Consider the following 20,196-nt stretch of genomic DNA (forward strand, 5'->3'; position numbering starts at 1 on the left):
TTGAACACACCGACAGTCGCTAGTGCTGATCGGATGGTTCAGCGAGATCAGCAAATCGGCCTTGCCAGGGCTCCTCGCGGAGAAAGTTAACTCACTTACCGCATGCTGTTCATGTCCGGTATCTTTTAGCTCTGGGACCACCGATCCATTTATTAGTTTCAAACGATCTCCAAATCCAGCATTATATCTACCATTTAAATATCCTTCATCATTCAAATGCAGCGAACAAACTGAACTGAACAAAGCTGAACTTCACGAACATAGTGCTCTCTCTCTCTCTCTCTCTCTCTCTCTCAAGAACACAAGTTAAAGTGACTTGTGCGCAAGAATTGTCCAATTAGGGACCAAGAAAAGTTGTTACGTTACGATTGCTTTTTTACTTTACACTAGTTAAAGATTATTTAACCTTCAAACTTTTCTAGTATATTTTTTATTCACCAAACATATCATAGATGTTTTTCCGAGCAACCCATCAAAAATGTCTTAATAGCCAAATGTCTAACAGGTCTCAAGACAAAGCATTCAGACAATAGTCGGATTCAAACAATATGCTTTTGTACCTATAATTTACACATTGATGTACATCGATGTTTTGCTAATAGCAATAAGTGAATGATCCCGACAGAAAGACAGTATTGTAGAGTATTTTAACTGAGAGCAGCAAGCAGCTGAAGAAGTTTAACCAGAGGAAATGATTTTTCTATAATTTATAGGCCTACATTTTATTATCGACCAATACCGACAACACTAAAAATGACAATTTATCGCCCGATTCCGATATGGCCGATAATTTATCATGCATCCCTACTTTATATTAATGAACGCTTCATTATGTAAGGTCTTTAAACACCTCTGAAGACTTAGTTATATATAATATATTGCGTTTCTGTCAATAGATCCTAGAAGTACACATTGGACCTTTAAACGTCTGCTTCTATTTGATCAGATTTTATTGTTCCTTTATAAAAAATGTAAAAACGAAAACAAATAATTTAAAGAGTTTATATTTGAAGACAATGTGTCAATTTAATACAGTCACAAAAGTATGACAATACTACACACATTTAACTCCAGCATGCTTCAAACGCAAGAAAAACCCTCATATAATCACTGGTGCTCCAAATTCTCACATTTAACAAAATGAGAGCCAGCCTGAATACGGTGGGGTCACCGACAAACAGTGAGTTTGGAACGACTGCTGTAGACGAGTGGCTGATGAAGCACTGACAGAAGAGCGTCCTCAGCACCGCTAGCAAACGCACCTATCATCACCACTGCAACCGGGAGAGCTGCCATTAATATTACAGGTGCTTAAAGATCCATCCAGTCAATAATCGCTATTACAGCCAATGGAGCTCATGAGGGGACCAGAGGTGACTATCTACTTACCATATGCGAGCTGGGCTGTGTATGAACACTTCATTGTACTAGTGTTCTATAATGGGCATGGGAGGATCCATGGAAACGCACCTGTAAAGTCAATGCCGACAATTAAGCTCTTTGAAAACAAAATTGATCTACTAGATGCTTTGACTGTGGTGCACTGCGCGCTTTCAAGATACTCAAACGCAAGAGTTTTTGCCAAGTGAAAGGAAACTCCGCATTCATCTGTGACTGGTGACAGAAGACTCCCTCACACAACAGAGGCAGTCGATCAATCAACAGAAGCACACGCAGACGTACTGAAGAGGGTGCCGAGGGTGGACAGGGACCCGTCTTTTACACCTTTTTTTCATCTGAAACTCATACGCCGGCTTTCCCTTCAGGCACTGTTCTCCTTTAAACAGCAGTTGCCCAGATGACAAAGCATATTCTTTGTGATTTGACAAAGAGGGAGGGGGCCTTCCCATTTGTATTCAACTTAACACGGATCTAAAAGTCGCAACCCTTCTATAGACTCCATTAGCAAAGTTAATGTAAAACTGTCAAGCACGACGACCCATAAATAATACATTGCTGAGGTGAGGAGAGGCCGGGTACCCTTCTGCTCTCCGTCATCCCTCTAGTCAGACACTCCAGCCCTCTACAAGGCCACATTAATTGTCTAATTCAGAGGCAATTAGTTGGCAGTGAGAGGTTGTGGCCTTGCAGCCAGCTGGCCCTGATAAGGACAGAGGCAGGAGGGGCGGCAACCAGCTCTCGCTTTCTCTCGCTCTTCATCCACGACCAGCTTGTCTGACCAGTCTCTTCACAGCCCACGTCACCTTGAAAAGAAAGAAGGTTCTGCCAACGCAGCCTAGTTGTACATGTAATGAAGACTACAAAGCACTATATATCATTTACCCTCTCCAAAGCATTTTAGACTGTAAATTAAAAAGATGAAAATGGATAGAGAGAGCCGACACTGATAAATAGGCAATCATGAGTGAGAAATTAATGTGCCATACTTGTGACCTGCAATTATACAGAGTGATGCAAGGATGCTCGAGATTTGCCTGCCAATAGGTATTGGAAAGGAGAAGATATCTTTGCTTTCTGGCATCTCATCCATCACTGGTTGAGCTCCACTGCTAGGAGACTGTGTGGACGTGGTAATGACGTGGTGCCCGTGGATATGTGGCCTAATGGTTAGAGTGTTGGGCTTGTGATGAGAAGGTTGCAGGTTCTAATCTCAGTGCCAGCAGGTCATGGCTGAAGGGCCCTTGAGCAAGGCACCTTACCCATGATTGCTCTGCAGTAATGCGCCACTGTAAAAAACTGCTTGTAAGTCGCTTTGGATAAAAGCGTCTGCCAAATGAATAAATGTAAATGTAATAATACCAGATATGTGAAGTGCATTCTCTAATCTCAAAATGATTACAGAAATTGGGTTTGGGCAAAAATAAATAAATAATCAGAAGATGCGCACTGCTTTGAAGAACCGATCTCATCATTTCTGCAGTATCCTAGTGCGGGAGGGGGGGATGGGGGTATGGGATCAAAAAGGAGCCTGGCCAAACTAATTAGACCTCAAAGTCCTGGCCTTCCCAGCTACCAGCACAGACAAACCAAAGTCACCCAAAAGCCAAATAGTAAAAGCATGGAGATCAATGGCATGTTCGATGTGGGGAGCTCTATGTGATGTCGCCGGGCTTGGTGCCATATCCTTAGTGACACCACACACATGGTGCCACTCTGTCTGCAGATCCTGCCTGTTAAAACCATGTCAGATGGGCATAAAATGAAATGAAACATTTCTACCGTGGCACATTTCCTATTGTTAGGACTCAATGTGAAAAAGATGGAAACTGGCACAGTCTTTCACAAAAGGAACACAGATCTGCAGGGACACGAGACAGCTTCAATTATGAATACAATTAATTAACCCAAAACAATGACCAGAAGGTCTAGAAGAGAGGAGAATCCAAATGCATAATTCATGGAAGCCTAAGACGAAAAATACAGGGCTTTTCAAAGTGAACCGCGCAACCATTTATAAAAATTATGATTTCATTTTTTCTTAATACAGTGCCAGAGGTAGAGACAGTCCAAGTCCTGCTCAAGCAGATTTCATAGGGTAGATTCTGAGATAAAGGCGGATTCCAAAGACCCAATTCTATTTATAGCATGTGCAAATTCATCATGGCTCAGCGCCTCTCTCTTGGGGCCAAATCACAGCAGTGATGAGAGGCCATGTTCAGGTCATCCCAGACTCAATTAATAAAGAGACGGGCATCCTCGCCAGAATAAGGGAAAGCTGCTGACTCGTTTAAAGGGTGGCATGATAACCGAGCTGAAGTTAGGGGGCTTACAGAGAAAGCAAAAGCAAGTCTCTTAAACGCAAGACGGCAATTAACTGATGGTGGGGAGGAGGGGAAAGTGTGTATGCAGAGAGAAAGTCAAAAGCAAGAAAAACTGCTGAAAAGGTACATTATAAGTATATTATAATGTAAAGTACAGTATAAGTATAAGTGCTATTTTATTAATGTAAATCATGACACATTGTTGCAAACATACAGTTCCATTTAGTTTTTTAAAGTTAAAACATGCAATTATTGAGAAAAAATTATTTTAACATTCAGATTCAGTAAAAATATGTAGAACATTCTGCCATCTGCGTTAAATATATTAACGTGTAAATTTGATAACAAATGAATAATTTAAGTCATACAGGTTTGAAATGACAAGATGGTGAGTAAATGATGACAGAATTGTAATTTTTGGGTGAACTAATACTTACTAATAGAAAAAAGTGCTTTTCAATGTATAGTCGCTGTGCAGCAGTAAGGATCCAGTACGTGTTTTATAAATAAAAGCACAAACAAAAAGTGGGAAATGTGAACAAACTATACAACCCAGTGGTACAAATAAGCTTTATGGACAAAACATCATTCCCAACTCTAAAAAGAAAAAAAATAAGTCTGCAACAAAGGAAGATGTTATTTTCTCTACGTGAACTACAGATGTAACTAATTTAGTTACATCTGTAGAGATTTCATGAGTTTACAGTTTAACTTACTGTGTAGACTGCAAAACAATAACTGAAAATAATCTGTTTAGACAGGACCCAATCCCTATATTGTCATCATATCTGTCAGATCTACCAAAAAGCACAATTTATAGGCGGTAACGATCTCAGATCTGGAAAAGACGTGCATCTAATCTTTGTCACTTTTAGGTCTTCAAACACATTCAAAGTTGCGCAAGAACTTGAATTACTTTACACCTTTTAAATATCTGATTGAAAGGTGACTGCTAATGAACCTGCAGTCAGGCTAAAAGGTCTGACATTTTATCTAGGTTCATCAACTATTAAATGCTCCATGTCAGGTATCAACTTTGTGTAACCTGCCTCATTATGACCGTTGTTGGGGGTTGAATAAATCAATAAAGGACAAATGATTGAGTCTGGAGATGTGAAGTCTATGCCTATGTGCACCTACTGCTATTTATATCTGTAAAAGACTACTTACTAAACATAGCAGTTTTAGGGTCACAAAAACATGATTAGACACGACGGTAAAAATTATCATTAAAACAAACTGCATTTGATTTTGTGTTTTAAAAAGATAATATACTGGACCGCATTCAGGGCTGACAGCTGAAACTAGTCAGCTAATTGGTGTTAAAGGAATAGTTAAGTAAATGAGGAATAGGTCAATTATAACAATTAAACATTTTTGGGTTATAAACATATCCAAACAGTATCTTAGAATGCAATTTATAACGTAAAATAGTTAAAATAGCTTTCATACAGCAGCAAGGAGCATGATGCAAAAATATTTTAAGTTAAAAACTAGAACTTGAAACTGACTGGTTGAGTAGTCTTAACTAGCCAAAAAAACACACTTAAAAATTCATTTAAAATGTTTACAAAAGTAAAAAAGAAAAGATCAACGGTTAAAATCAAGAGATAGAACAAGAGAATGATCTAAGTTAGTCTCTTCCTCCGGCGCTGCCAAAGTAAACTCCTGAGCTGTGCGAGGTGTAGCAAGTGCCCTTCCTGCCAGCTCCACCTGGTGAGTCGCTACGCTTTCTGCCCACCTACTCTAAGTGAGCGGCGGGGTATGAGTGGGATGGGGCAAGGTGAGGCTGGTGGGCGGGTGACCAGGCAGGAGCTTCCTGACACTAGAGCCAGACACACAGCAGGATCGAACTGGCTTGTGCATGAATCACCACCACCACTCCCACCACCAACACAGCCACTTCTGCTGCCACAATTAAAAACAGAGAAAGAGAGAGACTGCTGGCCTAAAAATATATTATAGAAAGCTGGCATAATAATTATTTCTGAATAATTTTGTAACTCTAATGTGCTGTACGATGCAACCATATTTTTAGTGGCTGGCAAGCACACACACATTATCAATATGTATCTAAGCATCTAAATAATTTAATATCAGTCAGTCATTTATGAAATGCTCAACTGCGTGATGATCCTGCCTGGAGGATTAAACTCAGAATCGGAGTGCACTGAAGCAATTTTACGTCTTAATATTCTCACCTTATACGCCAAGCTTGAGCTGAGAGATATGGAAAAGTGCAATATTCTTACCTGTGCATGTACATTTAAATAAAGCCAAGGAAAACTGGGATTTGGGCCATTTAGTTACTTAGGAGATAGTGTTCCCCCGCTCGCAAGCAAATAACGCCCTGGGGGTGAAGCGGACTCCCAAATCACTTATTAGAAAAACGGTCAATCGCTCCTGGCTTCCATTAGGTCGGCTGCCCAGCAGCGGTTGCAACCTTTGATCTGTTTAGGTTGGTGAGCATTTGCATTTCATAATGAGATCAAAGAAGCAAGGTCTAGACACACTTACAAGTGCCAAGAGCGTTTTTAAGCAGGGCAACATTCAAACTCGGCAACCGCACTTATCCATTTGCATGAGCCGAAACAGCTTTGGAAAAAGCGAGCAACGGTATTTGTGTGGAATTAAGCATTTGCACACTTTTCACCTCTTCAGGTATAGAAGTGCAGAATATCATGCCAGAAGCAACAGCAGAAATTCGAGAACAAACATTTCAGACGTATTTAAACTGGCTAAGAGTCGAGAACTACTCTGGATTTTCTTTGGCATCTGCTGCATGCAGGGGAAGATGCAGAGAATTCCTTTGGAGGTGTTTGCTCTTTTGAGACGAGCTGTCTGCGCAATAAAATCCCCAACCTGGAGTTTGAAAGTAGCTAGAACCATGACCTGAAAAGTAATCCTGCAATCTCCAGGAAGGATAGTTCGTAAATCATAAGGGAGCAATTAGGCTAGAATGTGCCAGAACCGCATTGTGTATTCTGAGGAGGAGCGCCGGCCGTGGCAAAGCCATCATAAGCAGACTGCTCTGTCAAATTTGTCACTGCCACACATTTTCAGAAAGCCTGAACAGATTACGTCTGCTCTGTGGCCGGATTACAAAACTGTTGTGTAAACAGAGATTGAAAATTCTCAGAGGATAACAAGGGCTTTCACATGGCCCGGGTCCTTAATAATCCTCTAACACCCATACATTTAATGCTTTTAAACTGAGGTTTAGCCTGTTTGCACTTTGCTGCAGCCTCAACGTAAGTGCTGTAGGGTCACACACTCGACTACAAACAGCACAGAGGATGCCAGGGGGACACTTTGGTCAGGTGGACCGCGATACTTTCAATTCATTAGAAGCAGCTCTGACCGGGGCCAACTAGTGTCAAACCCATATACTAAAAGACTGCCAGAGCACCTTGACAGCATTAAATGTCTCAGTGACAAATGGGTCTGATGGGGAATGGTAAGCTTATCTCAAGACAGAACAAATTCATCGTATTCACCCTTTGATAGGTTACACTCGTACACAGATTACCGGACACTGGATAAAAAAACGGTATAATTATGCAGTTAGGGCTTTCAGAAACAAAATAAGGATTAGGGATAATGCAATACTAACATTTCAGTAGTCAACACCAGTGACATTTCTACAATCATCTTTATAGAAGAAAAAACAGCTTGGAAGTTTCTCTTAATATCTCCTATGGGTTTCGAATCACACAAACAAGTAGCCTAGAGGACTTTTGACACCCCTGAATTATTTTTTTGTGGCAGAACGGTCCAAACCAACATTTTAAAAAATCAGTGCAGTGGCTACAGAATTGAAAAACACTCTGCAGTTCACTCGAAGTAGCAATCCTTTGATACAAATCAACTTTAAGAATTTGATATTTAATTAAGACCCCTCTGGGGCTGTGAATAACCATGGATTCGAGAAGTGATGTATTGAAACAACATCCATGTTGTATCTTTTCATTTAGCAATCCAAAACGTTGCTTTCCTGGAAGAAAAAACTCATAGTAACGGGTTCCATAATATTGCCGAGACCGTGTGTGCTAAAATTTATCTCAAGCTGCATATATCCGTCTGCCCTAATACTGCATTAATATTTTTTGACCTTGATGAATTATCTATTCTTATTGACAGCACTTATTGATATTTCTTAAAAGCGTTGGCTAATGGAGTTCTATTGAGATGACTAAATGAGTTGCCGCCGCCTGGATTAGCCCAGTCTCATCTCTCCGGCACAGCTAGAATTATCATAGAGAACAGACGTGTGCGTGCGCTGGGTCGTAAATTCCTAGCGCCGACATCTCAGGGGGGATGTGGAGAGATGGAGGGCGATGACTGCACACAGACCTACATTCACCCCTGCCACACTCGCTATATGTGCAAAAGCACAAATATAGCAGCGCGCGCTTTTGAGACAAAAAGATCTCTCTCTAAAACAACAGTCGACGGTGCGAGTGAGCTTCATGCTTTTCCCCTTATTAAAAGAGACGCCTGTATTGTCGTTATACAGTTCTTAACACAAACACAACTGATCTGTTTTCCTATATAAAAACTCTCTTGACTCTTCCACCCATGATATATGTTTATTTTGCTATATCCTGAGCATACACAAGCTGGGGATTGTCATTTTCTTCAGTCTTTTGGCCTGTGCAAGTTTTTAAAGTTCTCCAGCTAATCAGATGACAATAATTTAGAGCTATAAAAAAATATTGATTTTGGTCACATTTTAGATTTTCATAAAAAATAAATACATTGCCCTCCTAAATACATTGCCCTCGTCTCACGATCCCAACGCTCCAAGTCGTAATTAAACATCTGAAATGATCTTTATTTGTCTACATTTTCTAAAAGGTGCACAGCACATTCCTAAGCAAATCTTACAAGGACAGAGCTCTAGAAGTGGAAATTCAAAAGTGAGACTGTCTCTCATAACATAGCCTTTTCAATCACATGGGCGAATTGAATAATAAATATCACTTTGCGTTCCTCCCTTTCAGCAATGCTTTTCACAGGTGCAAAAATTACGTTTAGAACGTGTGATTCTGGTTGGCCCAAGGACCAAAAAAAACGATGCTGTTAGCTTGATTCTGGTTGGCCAAACAAATCCAGTTGCTGGACCAAAGACGTTTCAGACATTCGACGCCTAAGACCCCCCATGGAAAAATAACTTTTCGGATTTGCATGATTCACATAAATGAGCGATGTTTTTATTCAAACGGTGAACTTTGCCAAAAAGCGACTAGTTTGCAGGTATGTAATATACAGAATGCATATTTGGCCTCCTGTTATCTGACAGGCTGCTGGATCCTCAATATAATAGCTGTAACAATACATGCTACAGAGCAGGAATGTGACAATTAACATCCATCAGTGAGAACAGCAGTAGGTCTCCTCTTTGTACAAGGCTTCTGAAATAGGGCTACATTCCAGCAAAATGGAAAAGCCGTCTCCCAGTAAACGTGTCGGGGCAGCAACCTTGTGCTGCATTTTCAGGGAATTTTGTGAAAAACGCAGAAATCCATTTATGTTGTCAGTCCACAGTGCAAAATGTGTACTGTGGGAGAAAAAAGAAAGGCTGATGTCACAGCAGGCATTAAGGTGCCAGCAAGCAATTTCACGTACAGGCATCTTCCAGGTGTGAGAATAAAAAGGGACATCTAAAAGACCCAGATCAGTTCATTTTATGACAAATTTCTCAGTCTAAATGCACCACGCCACCTCGAAAACTCACCTCGCCGTCTGCAAATACAAATCTTTTTACTTTAAATTGCATTTTATTTCTAGAAAGAATACTCAGAGAAACATGATTACAAAAATACTACGCCACTATCCTGCTTTATAATACACAGTGTACAACATGATTTGTTGTTTTGATTATAGTTATTGTATAAAATCAAGTAAAAACGCATCTATCAACTAGGTGCAATCGCATCTAAGTGATTTTTAAACTTCCAAAATCATGTGTTGCCTTTGCATCTACACTAACATGAATATCTTTCACAGCCTAGCAAAAAGAGCTTGGTGGGTGTAAAAATATGCTCACAAACAGACATGCACGCACACAGCCACGGATGTGTATCGCACGGATATGAACCGCATACATCTTGTCCCTGCAATAAAGCTCTGCTACCGATTCTATTGCCAATAAATGTCAACTGATTGGAAAGCTCATTCTAATATCAATTTCCATCTCCGCTCTTTAAAAGGCAATCAGCATGGCTTCATCTCTGTATATCATATGCTCCTTGAGATGGTGACACAGCAATGGCTCTCTCCTACATAATGGACTTCTATCAAGGCATCTGGCATGAATAATACAAGCCATGAAAGGGGATTTTTTCTATGGCTTGTGTGGCTGGATCTGGCTCTGTGAATATCAACACACTTCCTTCTCATACTTGTGTTTTAAAAAGAGCCTTTATTTTCCTATGTCTTGAGAGACAAGACACTGTGTCAAATATTAATGGTCATAAACAGATCGCAAAATAGCGCCATGTGAGCAGGCGTTGCGGCTGCTTTGATATTTTCAAAATATTCCTCGGCAAGGAAAAAACCTTGACAGCATAAGAAATGAGAATAATTTCACACATTAACCTTGGCAGTCTCCTCTGACTAAATTCAGGGCTGATTCGGTACACTGATTGAATTTCAGTAGAGGGACGTCACTTGTGTGCATGCAAATGTCTCTGACGGGCAGAAAGCAAATAATGACAAATTAGCTGACGCTTACAGTCGCAGCGCCTTCTTAACGCTATGCCCTTACCTTCCACCCACTGCCAGCTTCTCTGTAATAAGGGAAATTGTCACAGATCCATTGGTAGATCTCACTAAGTGTCATTTTCTTCTTTGGCGAGCTGTTGATGGCGAACGTGATTAGGCTGGCGTAGCTGTACGGCGGTTTGCCATCCTTGTGCTGCTGCACCTCCTCCTGATCCAGTGTGGTGTTGGGATCTAGCAAGGCGCTCTTCTTAGCCATGCCCGGCCCGTGAGTGTTCTGGGCGTCTGCCTTCTGAATGGCCGCCCGCATGGTAAGCTGCGGCAGCCAGTCCATGGAAGTCAAACTGCTCTCCAGCTCCGACGTCATGGTGGCAGGTCGAGGGGCTCCCAAGTGGAGTGGCGCAAGGGGGCAGTGAAGGGGTGGCGATCTGTTGCGGTGAGAACGCAGGAGTTCCCTCAGATCAATGTTTTGTTGTTGTCACTCAAAACGGAACCTGCAGAGAAGAGCAACAGAAGGTATCATTATATTGCACAGTATTGTCAGCATATCAGCGATCGCCTCTGAAGCGTGCAGACCGTTTCGTAGTTAGAACCACTTCGGCAGGCACCGATGTCATTTTAATTAGCACGTTCAAGCGGGCAGCGTCTCTTTGGAGAGAAGCTCCAGACAGTAATCTGAATAGAAACGCAAACTAGTGCAAAAAAAAAAAAAACATTAAACTGGCCAAGCAGTCTGGCCCACCTCCGGCCTGCACACTGCAGCTGACTCACACTACTGTAATCTGAGCCGCAAACTGAGTAAATGCTGCGGAATTGTTTTCACAACTGCCAGCCAAATGGGGAAACCGTTCACAAGGAATTTCAATTTTCCCGAGGGCAGTACTTTAGGTCTCTCTACCCTTCCCCCTTTCTGTCTCGTCTCTGCCGAAAACGAGATCCACCGTCGACGTCAGTATCGCGCAGCGCTTTGAGTCTCATATCCCTCTCTGTGGCCTACACCCACAAACAACATTGCATTTTAGGCACACTGCCCTCTCCGGCTTAAAATAGTACCAGTAGCATGAGGCCCCTCCTATTGCATAGGTACACAGCCATGCGGATAAATCCAACCCTGCTCTATAGAAAGAGTCCTAACGTGAAAATGGCAACGAGAATGGAAAAAGGCACCAGGGAGGGTGTATCCCACAGATCATTCAGACAATCTTAGAATAAAAATACCTCCCCGGTTCTCACGGGACCCGAAAGAGACACCCTCATTGAAATTCCTCTACGATCGTGTAAAGCGAGCACGAGGCTCGGAAACCTGATAAATGAGATCTGTCTGTTGGGCCACTGTTATGAAACAAACTATTTTCTCATCATTCTGTCATTTCCATAAAGGCGAGTCGTGACCATTTAATTTAAAATATTTTTTTCCAGTGAAAATATTTGACCCACAAATTGTAAGTTAAAATCCTTGCACACTCCCTTCACGTGTAGGAAATGAACGCCTTGGTGTTTGTTAATTAAATTAAATCCATGCACGATGGACTACTCACTGTGTTTTATCCAACCTGATCGATTCATATACATATACTGCAGACGCAGGCATTGCTGACACACTGAAAGAGCTGCATGCATGCATGTTGCAAAAAGTTAAGCCAGGAAGACAGCAGTGATGGAAGCAAGATAAATGTAAAAGGTAAGGCGAGTAATCATGTACTGAAAAAATTGTATTGAATGTTCTGGAAGTTTCTTTGTAATAAACTCCCTGCCAGATGGATTATTTAAAAATATGCGTGGCGAGATCTCGCAGGAACACCATTTTGGTCGCATATGCTCCCTAAATTTGATCTGTGCAACCTCAAAATATATTTGGGAGGATATGTGCGAGTGCACATTTTGTTAGGGTGCAACCTGTTTTCATTACTGTACAGAACACGCTAATAACTGCACAAAGTATGTGCGTGCTGTGAGCTACAGTGACTGGCCCGGCCATTCATAGACAACGTTATTTTCCATCCCGCTGCGCTACTTTTCCACCGTTTTTCAATGTAAACGTGCAAGACAGACGAGTTTCAACATTTGTACGCATCTCTCACGTGCATGAGCACTAACATTTGCAGTGGTGTGAGCAGGGCATTGGTAGTGCACAGCCGCGCGGCTAAACAGCAACTGACTGTACCACAGGTTTCAACGCTTCTGCGCGTCACTTGCGTCTTTTGCAGCGCCTGGCGCATAAGCACTAGTGTTAACAGCGGTTCCCAGTGTGTTGGGAGTGTGAAATTAATACTGTACACCTCTGCTAACACGAGCACTGAGCAAAAGCATAGAGAGAAAACCTCTTTTCTAAAAGCAGCGCCTGTTACGAAAACAGAAAGCATCATTTTTGTTATAATTACTTGCCGATCAGGTGAGTTTGACAAAACATTTTGCAGTGTTTACATATTGTTTATTGCTGCATAATATAATGAATTGAAATACACATTCATTTGGTTCATAAAGGTCTTTTTAAAATGCCTAAATATTTGGATCTTGTGATTTTAAGGTGAATAAAAGACCTCGCATTGGGGTGTGAAGAGACACTTATCCCACGAGACATCTCTGTAAAAAAGATATATTGTATATATAAAATAGTGTATCAGGTTTAATTTGGAAAACTAAACCTGACTTTGGGTGTTAATATTCCAGGCAGCACAGCAGAACTTTTTTAAACACAAAAACTAAAATATTGATCATTCAAAACTACAAGTTCTAAAAGAATCTTAAAAAACAAGCAGCTATCATAGACAGCAATAAAATATCTCATAAAAACATCAAGACTTCAAAACAAAGTTTCATGGTTCTGAAAGTCAAAATGACAAACAGAAATGTAATCCTATAAAACACTGACGATCCTCATATTACTATTTATTATTATTTATTATAAAAAGCCTGATTAAATGTTCATTTGGAATAATATTTTAATATTCACAAGCCTACATAATAGCTCACAAGCAGTCCATGCATTTATTTTCACTTCACCATACAAGAAAGATATCTTTGAATTTATTGTCATCCAGAAGTCATTTCAGAGGAGTTCAGGCACTTGCTAGAGAGCTGCTGCCAATTTGACCGAATCATGTAGAGAATGCAAAGCTCCAAGGAGCTCTGCTGTGTTAATTACTGCACCTCTGCAGTGCCAGGCAGTAAAGTGCAGCCTGCATCAGCCCTCATTAACACTGGCACCTGTACAGAGGACTCCGTTACAGGCCCCAGTCTGTAGCAGCCCGGGCAAAAGAAGCATGCGTCGACTGGCGCGAAAAAAAGGGATGTGGCTGGCAGCCATACACACGTCCCCGGCCAGTTCAGTCTACTAACTGGTAAACCCTTGGGAGTCAATTTCAACGAATGCGTGACACTGATGGAGTAAGCGGCTATACTGCATTTGGAACAGAGAGAAGATTTCTGAAAAACAACGGCTTTGTCCTGTTTTTAATGAGTTTTGAGAGAAGTGATAGACTGTTTGTAAAAATTTGGGACTAAATTTGGGGTGTGTTGTGTGCATTAAAGTGCTGCAAAAATAACATGGAAACACTGTGGCCTGAAGCTTCTTTTAACATTGCTCTGTTGGTTGAGCATCCTGATATGGCTCAAACAATTTAAGACATTACAACCCGAAGACCTGAAATAGGTGTTTGGGGATCTTGTCCAAGATGACTTTTTTAGCTTAGAAATGACAAACTGCAGCTTAGAATGAATAAATATTCATATCTTTTCTAGAGGAACTATAACTGATCAGGCTTCGTGAAACTTGCTGTTTGACAAATTCTGTGATGTAATGCATGTGTGAAATTCTATTGCAAGTCATCAAACCTTTTATCCTCAAGGCAGGTTTTTATCAAAAGGCTTTGCTGAACCAATAAGTGGATTATTAACATAAAGTCCTGTTTTCTTATATACATCCTCTAATGGAACGCGTAAAAAAAATCAATGTTAAATGGCACAACTATGATCCTACAGTAATCGAATAATGACAATTACTCCAACAGCAATCTCCACAGCTCAATATGTAGCATTTGAAGCAAACGCGCTGATGAAACATCGCATTAATTGTTTTTGGCTCATCGTATGTTCACCAAAACACAGTTTCAACACGGTGAAGAACAAATAATTACATTGCAGAACAAATGCAAGCGTACTCATGTGTGTGCACGGTCATGTGGATTACTAAGCAGACTTGCGATGGAGAAGGCCCCATTGGGGGATGGTAACTTGGCTTTGGCAGAGGGGAATCACTCTCTATGTGCTTCTTCCACAGCGCCTGAAGACCTGGCACACCGCTTCACAACAACAACAGTGATGTAACCTAGTAACAAGCCCTTGGCTTTCTACTCCAAACGAAACTCCGGCCATGTCTCCCGTATCAACAACATTATTGCAGGGTGCAGAAAGGCTTGTGTTGTTTTAGCGTTCACGGGTGGGACTGAAAGGGAGGGGTGGGAAATGCTCTCACCTGCCCCGGAGTCGAAAGGAGATTCCTCATTTTCTCCAAGCCCTCTGGGCACCCATACCGGGTTATTTTTGCAAACAAGAATAACTAAAAGAGCAGCGGCACAACATTGCGCCCAAATGCCGAGTGCTGTAATTGTTCGTTGTGGCCAGCCAGCAAACTCATCTTCATTAAATGGAAAAGTAGGTAACAGCAACAGCTTTCAAATGTCAGTCTTTCCTCCCCATTAAAGGCTTAATGGTTGCATTGAAACCACCCCCAGGATGAGAGCATTAATAACCCAGTCGTTACTCGCATTTTTAGGATGTGTCAATTATCGCTTCGCTGCACGCTCACTGCCAGCCTAGCACATTGTTCGGCTTATTACAGCCTGCAGCGGATCAGAGCTTGTCACAGTGAGACTGCTGCTCAGCCCGGTCTGTCGGATGCCGGCGCTGATCCCAGGCCTGCTCGAGAAACTCCTTTAAGGCAGCGAGCACAGATGGGGAGATCTGATGCGTTCAGGGTTTGTGTCAAGTGCTGGAGGAGCCGTGTTCTAGTAACAAGGTTTGGCAGCTACACATTGGCCAGGGTGGTGTGTCCTCGGCGCGCCAGTCTCATTGCTTTACATGAGTGTAGATTCCCACCTCCCCAGCTCAGCCGTCTGCAGGGGCCGCATGCTTGTACTCCATAATTAATCTGCCAGTCACCGCAAAGTGCCACTCTAACTGCGGAGAAACGGAGAGCAGCACACATCCAAGAAGCTGATAATCATAAATGTGGCACTGTGTTAATAGTAGGTTAACGTAAAAGCCACAGGATTTTCAAAAGCCTTAGAGGGTCAGGAATGCGGAGACGAACGGACATTGAATTCCTGCTTAAAAATGTCACCCTGAAGCAGAAAAATAAGAATGTGAACGACAAAAGAGGTACGATGAACGATCTTTTCCTTTCTGACTGAACCGCACGTCAGCATCCAGCTGCAGGCATTGCGCTCATGCCCACTGAGAGAGCCGAGAAAATTCCTTACGGGCTAATCAGCTGCAGGATGTCACATGGGTTTAAAAGCAGAGACAACAGGCGCTGTAACCTCTGATGCAGATACACTCAAATAATTACTGAAAAGAGAGGAAGGAATTTGAATTTATGCAAGAGTAATTATGCCATTTGGGGATATTAGAGAGATTTTCTCAGCAGTCTGCCACCACTCGCAGTGCCTTTCAGAGGCGGGCGGCTAAGAGCTGCACACGCTGACAAACACAAGGCCTTTGGCTCATTGTGCAATCTGCGGGCCCTTACAAAATGACGCTCAGCATTCCAGTAATTCAATAAACCCTTCCAGTGAATTACAGGCCTGATCAGGAGGGGGATTGTCTCTGCGTCCCTAGGAGCTTGGCTGGGAGGTGCCCTTTGTGTACGGAGCTGTGATGCTGTCCTGACACCAACCATGCGAACCCAATTACACTGCTTTGTGAGCCCGCGGCCCCTGTATTAACACACACGTATTCTCCCCCGAGAAGCACAGACCAGTGCCAGGCTGGCAGACACTCGCCAGAGCCTACCGCTGAATCTCAAATACAGCACTTAAGGTTCTGGCAAAATAATCATTTGTCCCCTGCATTCTTGAAAGCTCCCTTTCTCATCAGAATTCCCTGTTTCTTTCCTTGCCAATTAAATGCTAAGCTCCTACCTTCTGCAGCGGGCGGCACAATGAAGCCTCAGAGCGGAGGCAGACAGAAGCTGAAAATCACTGGCATTATTAAAATGCAATACTGGTACAAATCAAGTTAGCATGTAGCATTCTATTTGACTGGTTGTGCTTCAAACGTGTTTTTTTTTGTTGCTGCAAAGCTATTCGATAAAGATGGTATTAACATCAAAGTTTAAATGGCTGGAGGAAGAAGGACTGTACATTCACCTGCCTAAAATCAGATGTTGCTTTTGCAAAATCTACTCAGATCTATATTGATCAGGGAAAAGGATATTTTATGAGCTGATTGGAAAAAATAAGACACACTATTCAGATACAAAAAGTAAATAAACCAATGGCTTCGGTTATGCCGCTTCAAGTTCTTCTCACGTAGGCCTAAAATTGTCAACACTTGGGATGACATTAACACTTGGGTTATAATTAAAACCGTTTTGCTTTTCAATCAATATCCAATCTCTCAGAAGTAATTAACAACATATTACAGAGTTTATTGCCTGGCAGAGCTGGCTGCTGCTGCATCATTAACTGTTAAAATGTGACTCCTTGACACCTACAGTCATTTTGCAGCTTTCACTGCAGTCACCCCCTCTCCTCTTGGTTGTCATTTCAGCACCCCCAAAAGGAAATGCTTACTTTCCACCGGGGGCAAATTCACATTAGTGCTCTCACAATGTCTGATTTAAGAAAGAAGTGACTGAGACAGAAGATTATGCACCTCTTACTCTCACTCTCTCTATGATAATGCACAGTGTTAAAAAGGACAAGCAGCTTCACCTCGATTTAACAATAAATCTTAAGGTATTTAAAAATTAAAAGCTAGTAATAATACAGACGTCAACTCAAGCTCTTGCAGAGACAAACGCTTTTATGAATTTGAGGTTGTGAGCATAGTGCGTAATATATCAAAGGGGGCTAATCCCTAAGGAAATGAAGAACTGAGACAGCATGACTCAGAGGGGGAATACCAGCGAGGGCTGATGAAAATATGGAATAAAGATGGTGACTTGAAACCAGTGATACAGCTGCAACACTGTCAATGAGGCACGCTCTGACGCAGTTTACTTTCTGCAAGACAACTACGTAAAAAAGGTTAATTACAGACCCGGAAGTTAACTGGTGTTAAATGTTGGCCTGCGTTTTCTGTTGACAAACAAAAATTTCCGTCCAAGCAAAGTATAAACCTGAGCTAATATAGGTATTTGAATTTCAATAATACTCAAAAAAGTAGTTTCACTTAAAATCATCTAGGGAAAACCCTTAAGGTTGCACCGATGACCAATTCAAAGTGCAACTTTGCAGCTGAAAAGCAACCACCCACTATAAAGACTAACCCTTTTCCCAGAATGATAATGCATCGGAATCTGTGGTTGCACAATGCAGCAGCACACTAGAGATTAGAGGATTATGTCACAGGTCAATGGTTTCATCTTTTGTTGATGTTCGAGCTTAACCATCGCTTCTCAAAGACTATGCAGAGACTATGAAGAGAATATTGCATGCTGCCAATATTCTACCGTCCCAAGGACCCTTCAAACATGCCATGGTTGAAGATTAAAAATAAATAAATGCATGTCACTCCATCTAATGAGTCATAGAGAAATTAAAGCAGGTGACAGGGAGATTGTAAACTTTACCAAGTGAAATTTGATTCCTGGTAAATTCTAATGATAAACATAGATACCTCATATAATAACACCTTATACAAAGCCTATGGAACAGGGTATTTTGTTTTACATGTGAAACCTGGGTTTTGAACAGGCAATGCTCAATGAAGAACTATTCAAAATATTTATTTAAATAGCTTTCAAGGGCAACTTTGATGTGCATGATGACTAAGATATCCACCCAACAATATACTCGATGGATGAGAGTATAAAGCCATCTGATTACTCATCAAGCTTATAGTGTTTAAATATAGTTTCTAAAGTCTTCTAGTGCAATTAAAAAGGAGGCGCCCTAAAGCCAAAAGAAAAGCATATAAACTTCACCATTGATTGGTGGAAGTGATTTTTATAAATATTTAGTGACTAAAAGGAACAGTTCACCTAAAAATTCTCTCATCATTTACTCACCCTCCAGATGTTCTAAATCTGTATAAATGTCTTTGTTGTGATGTACACAGAGAAAGATATATGGAAGACTGTTTGAAAGCAAACGGTTCTTGGCCACTATTGAGTACCATAGTAGGATATCTTTATACATTTCTTTGTTCTGTTGAACACAAAAAATATGTTTTGAACAATGTAGGAAAGCAAACCGTTCTGGGGCACTTTTGACTACCGTTGTAATAGCCCCACTATGGTAGTGAATGGTGGAACAATTTGGTTACAAGCATTCTTCCAAATATCTTTCTCTGTGTTCATCAGAACAAAGAATTTTATACAGTAAATAATGACAGAATACATTTTTTTGGGTTAACTGTCCCTTTAAGCTATTAATTTTTTTATCAGTTACAAAAATAACAGCGGACAACAGTAAAAGCAATACTGTAAACATTAAACACGAACTATGATTACAATAATAGGGGAAATTAAACTAAAACAATTGAATTGTTGTTAGCGAAAGCAAAACTTTTCGGCTGCTGTTGGCTCAAAGCTACGCTGAGGTTATGTTGACAAAAGCTCCCAACTGTCCAAAATAGAAAGGAGGGAAACAGAAACAACGTGAGCACTTTCCAAAATAGCTTTTTAGATCTGACGATCAAAACTAACATCACAACAGAATTTAAAAGTGATAATACAAATTTAAATGTGGCTGACTAATATATATTAATTCATTATAAGGGAAACCACATCAAAGACCATATATCCTTGACATCCCTACCTAGCCATCCCCTAATTAGGATGTTAAACGGTCCATCACGAGCTACAGGGGCAATGGGTGTATGTGCTCAGAGACGGCACCTTGCGGATTTGGGAGACTCCACATAAGGTCATGTTACACTACGGTTGGAGTGCCCACTCTTGCTTCTGGCTCTGCTATGGAGACATCCGAAGACTTTCACTCTGCAAGAGGAACGCGGCCATAAAACAGAAAAAATCTTCAGTGAAGGTGAGGGCTACCAAATGGTAAAGTATAGCTCTGTCTGGAAATTTTTGGTGCATGCTAAAAGCTCAGTAGTTATTTTTCTTTGGGAAAAACATTTGTTCACAAGGAAAATGTAATTTGCCAAATGACCGCAAGTGTCATTGATTTGTCTGTTTGGTGGTTTAATGGTCACAGCTGCAACAAAGCTGCTAAGTGTCACACTTCATTAATTCTTAAGCCTCCAAACCTTAAGTTGCACATAACACATAACGTTTCGATTTATCAGATATTTACTTAGCTTTATATTAATGAAATAATGGAAACCAGTTTAAATTCCTTAACAAATGAGATGGCGGAGGATAAAAGAATCAGAGACAGACACACCCCTCTCTCTCTCTCTCTCTCTCTGACACACACACAGAGATATCAACAGGATATTGTAAGGGCAGGATGCAGTAGCAGTGAGTCATTTCCTTTCACTAATTTGTGGCATGAATCTTAAACCTCAAAAAATCTCCAACCTCTTTTGTGGGATTAAACAGATGTTCACTAAAATATTTCAT

The 20,196-nt window shown here is 41.2% G+C and overlaps 1 protein-coding gene across 1 annotated transcript in view; it reads right to left on the bottom strand.

Annotated features, from left to right (window-relative positions):
• The window catches only part of foxj3 (forkhead box J3), a 74,193-nt gene that overhangs the window by 33,332 nt on the left and 20,665 nt on the right, over window positions 1–20,196 (bottom strand). Inside the window, exon 2 of the mRNA XM_079483717.1 lies at window positions 10,492–10,939. Within this exon, the coding sequence (XP_079339843.1) occupies window positions 10,492–10,812 (321 nt within the window). The 5' untranslated portion in view covers window positions 10,813–10,939. The remainder of the gene's footprint in view (window positions 1–10,491; window positions 10,940–20,196) is intronic.

The sequence above is a fragment of the Barbatula barbatula genome, assembly GCF_947034865.1.
Source record: "Barbatula barbatula genome assembly, chromosome: 20".
In the NCBI taxonomy this organism is placed as follows: domain Eukaryota; kingdom Metazoa; phylum Chordata; class Actinopteri; order Cypriniformes; family Nemacheilidae; genus Barbatula; species Barbatula barbatula.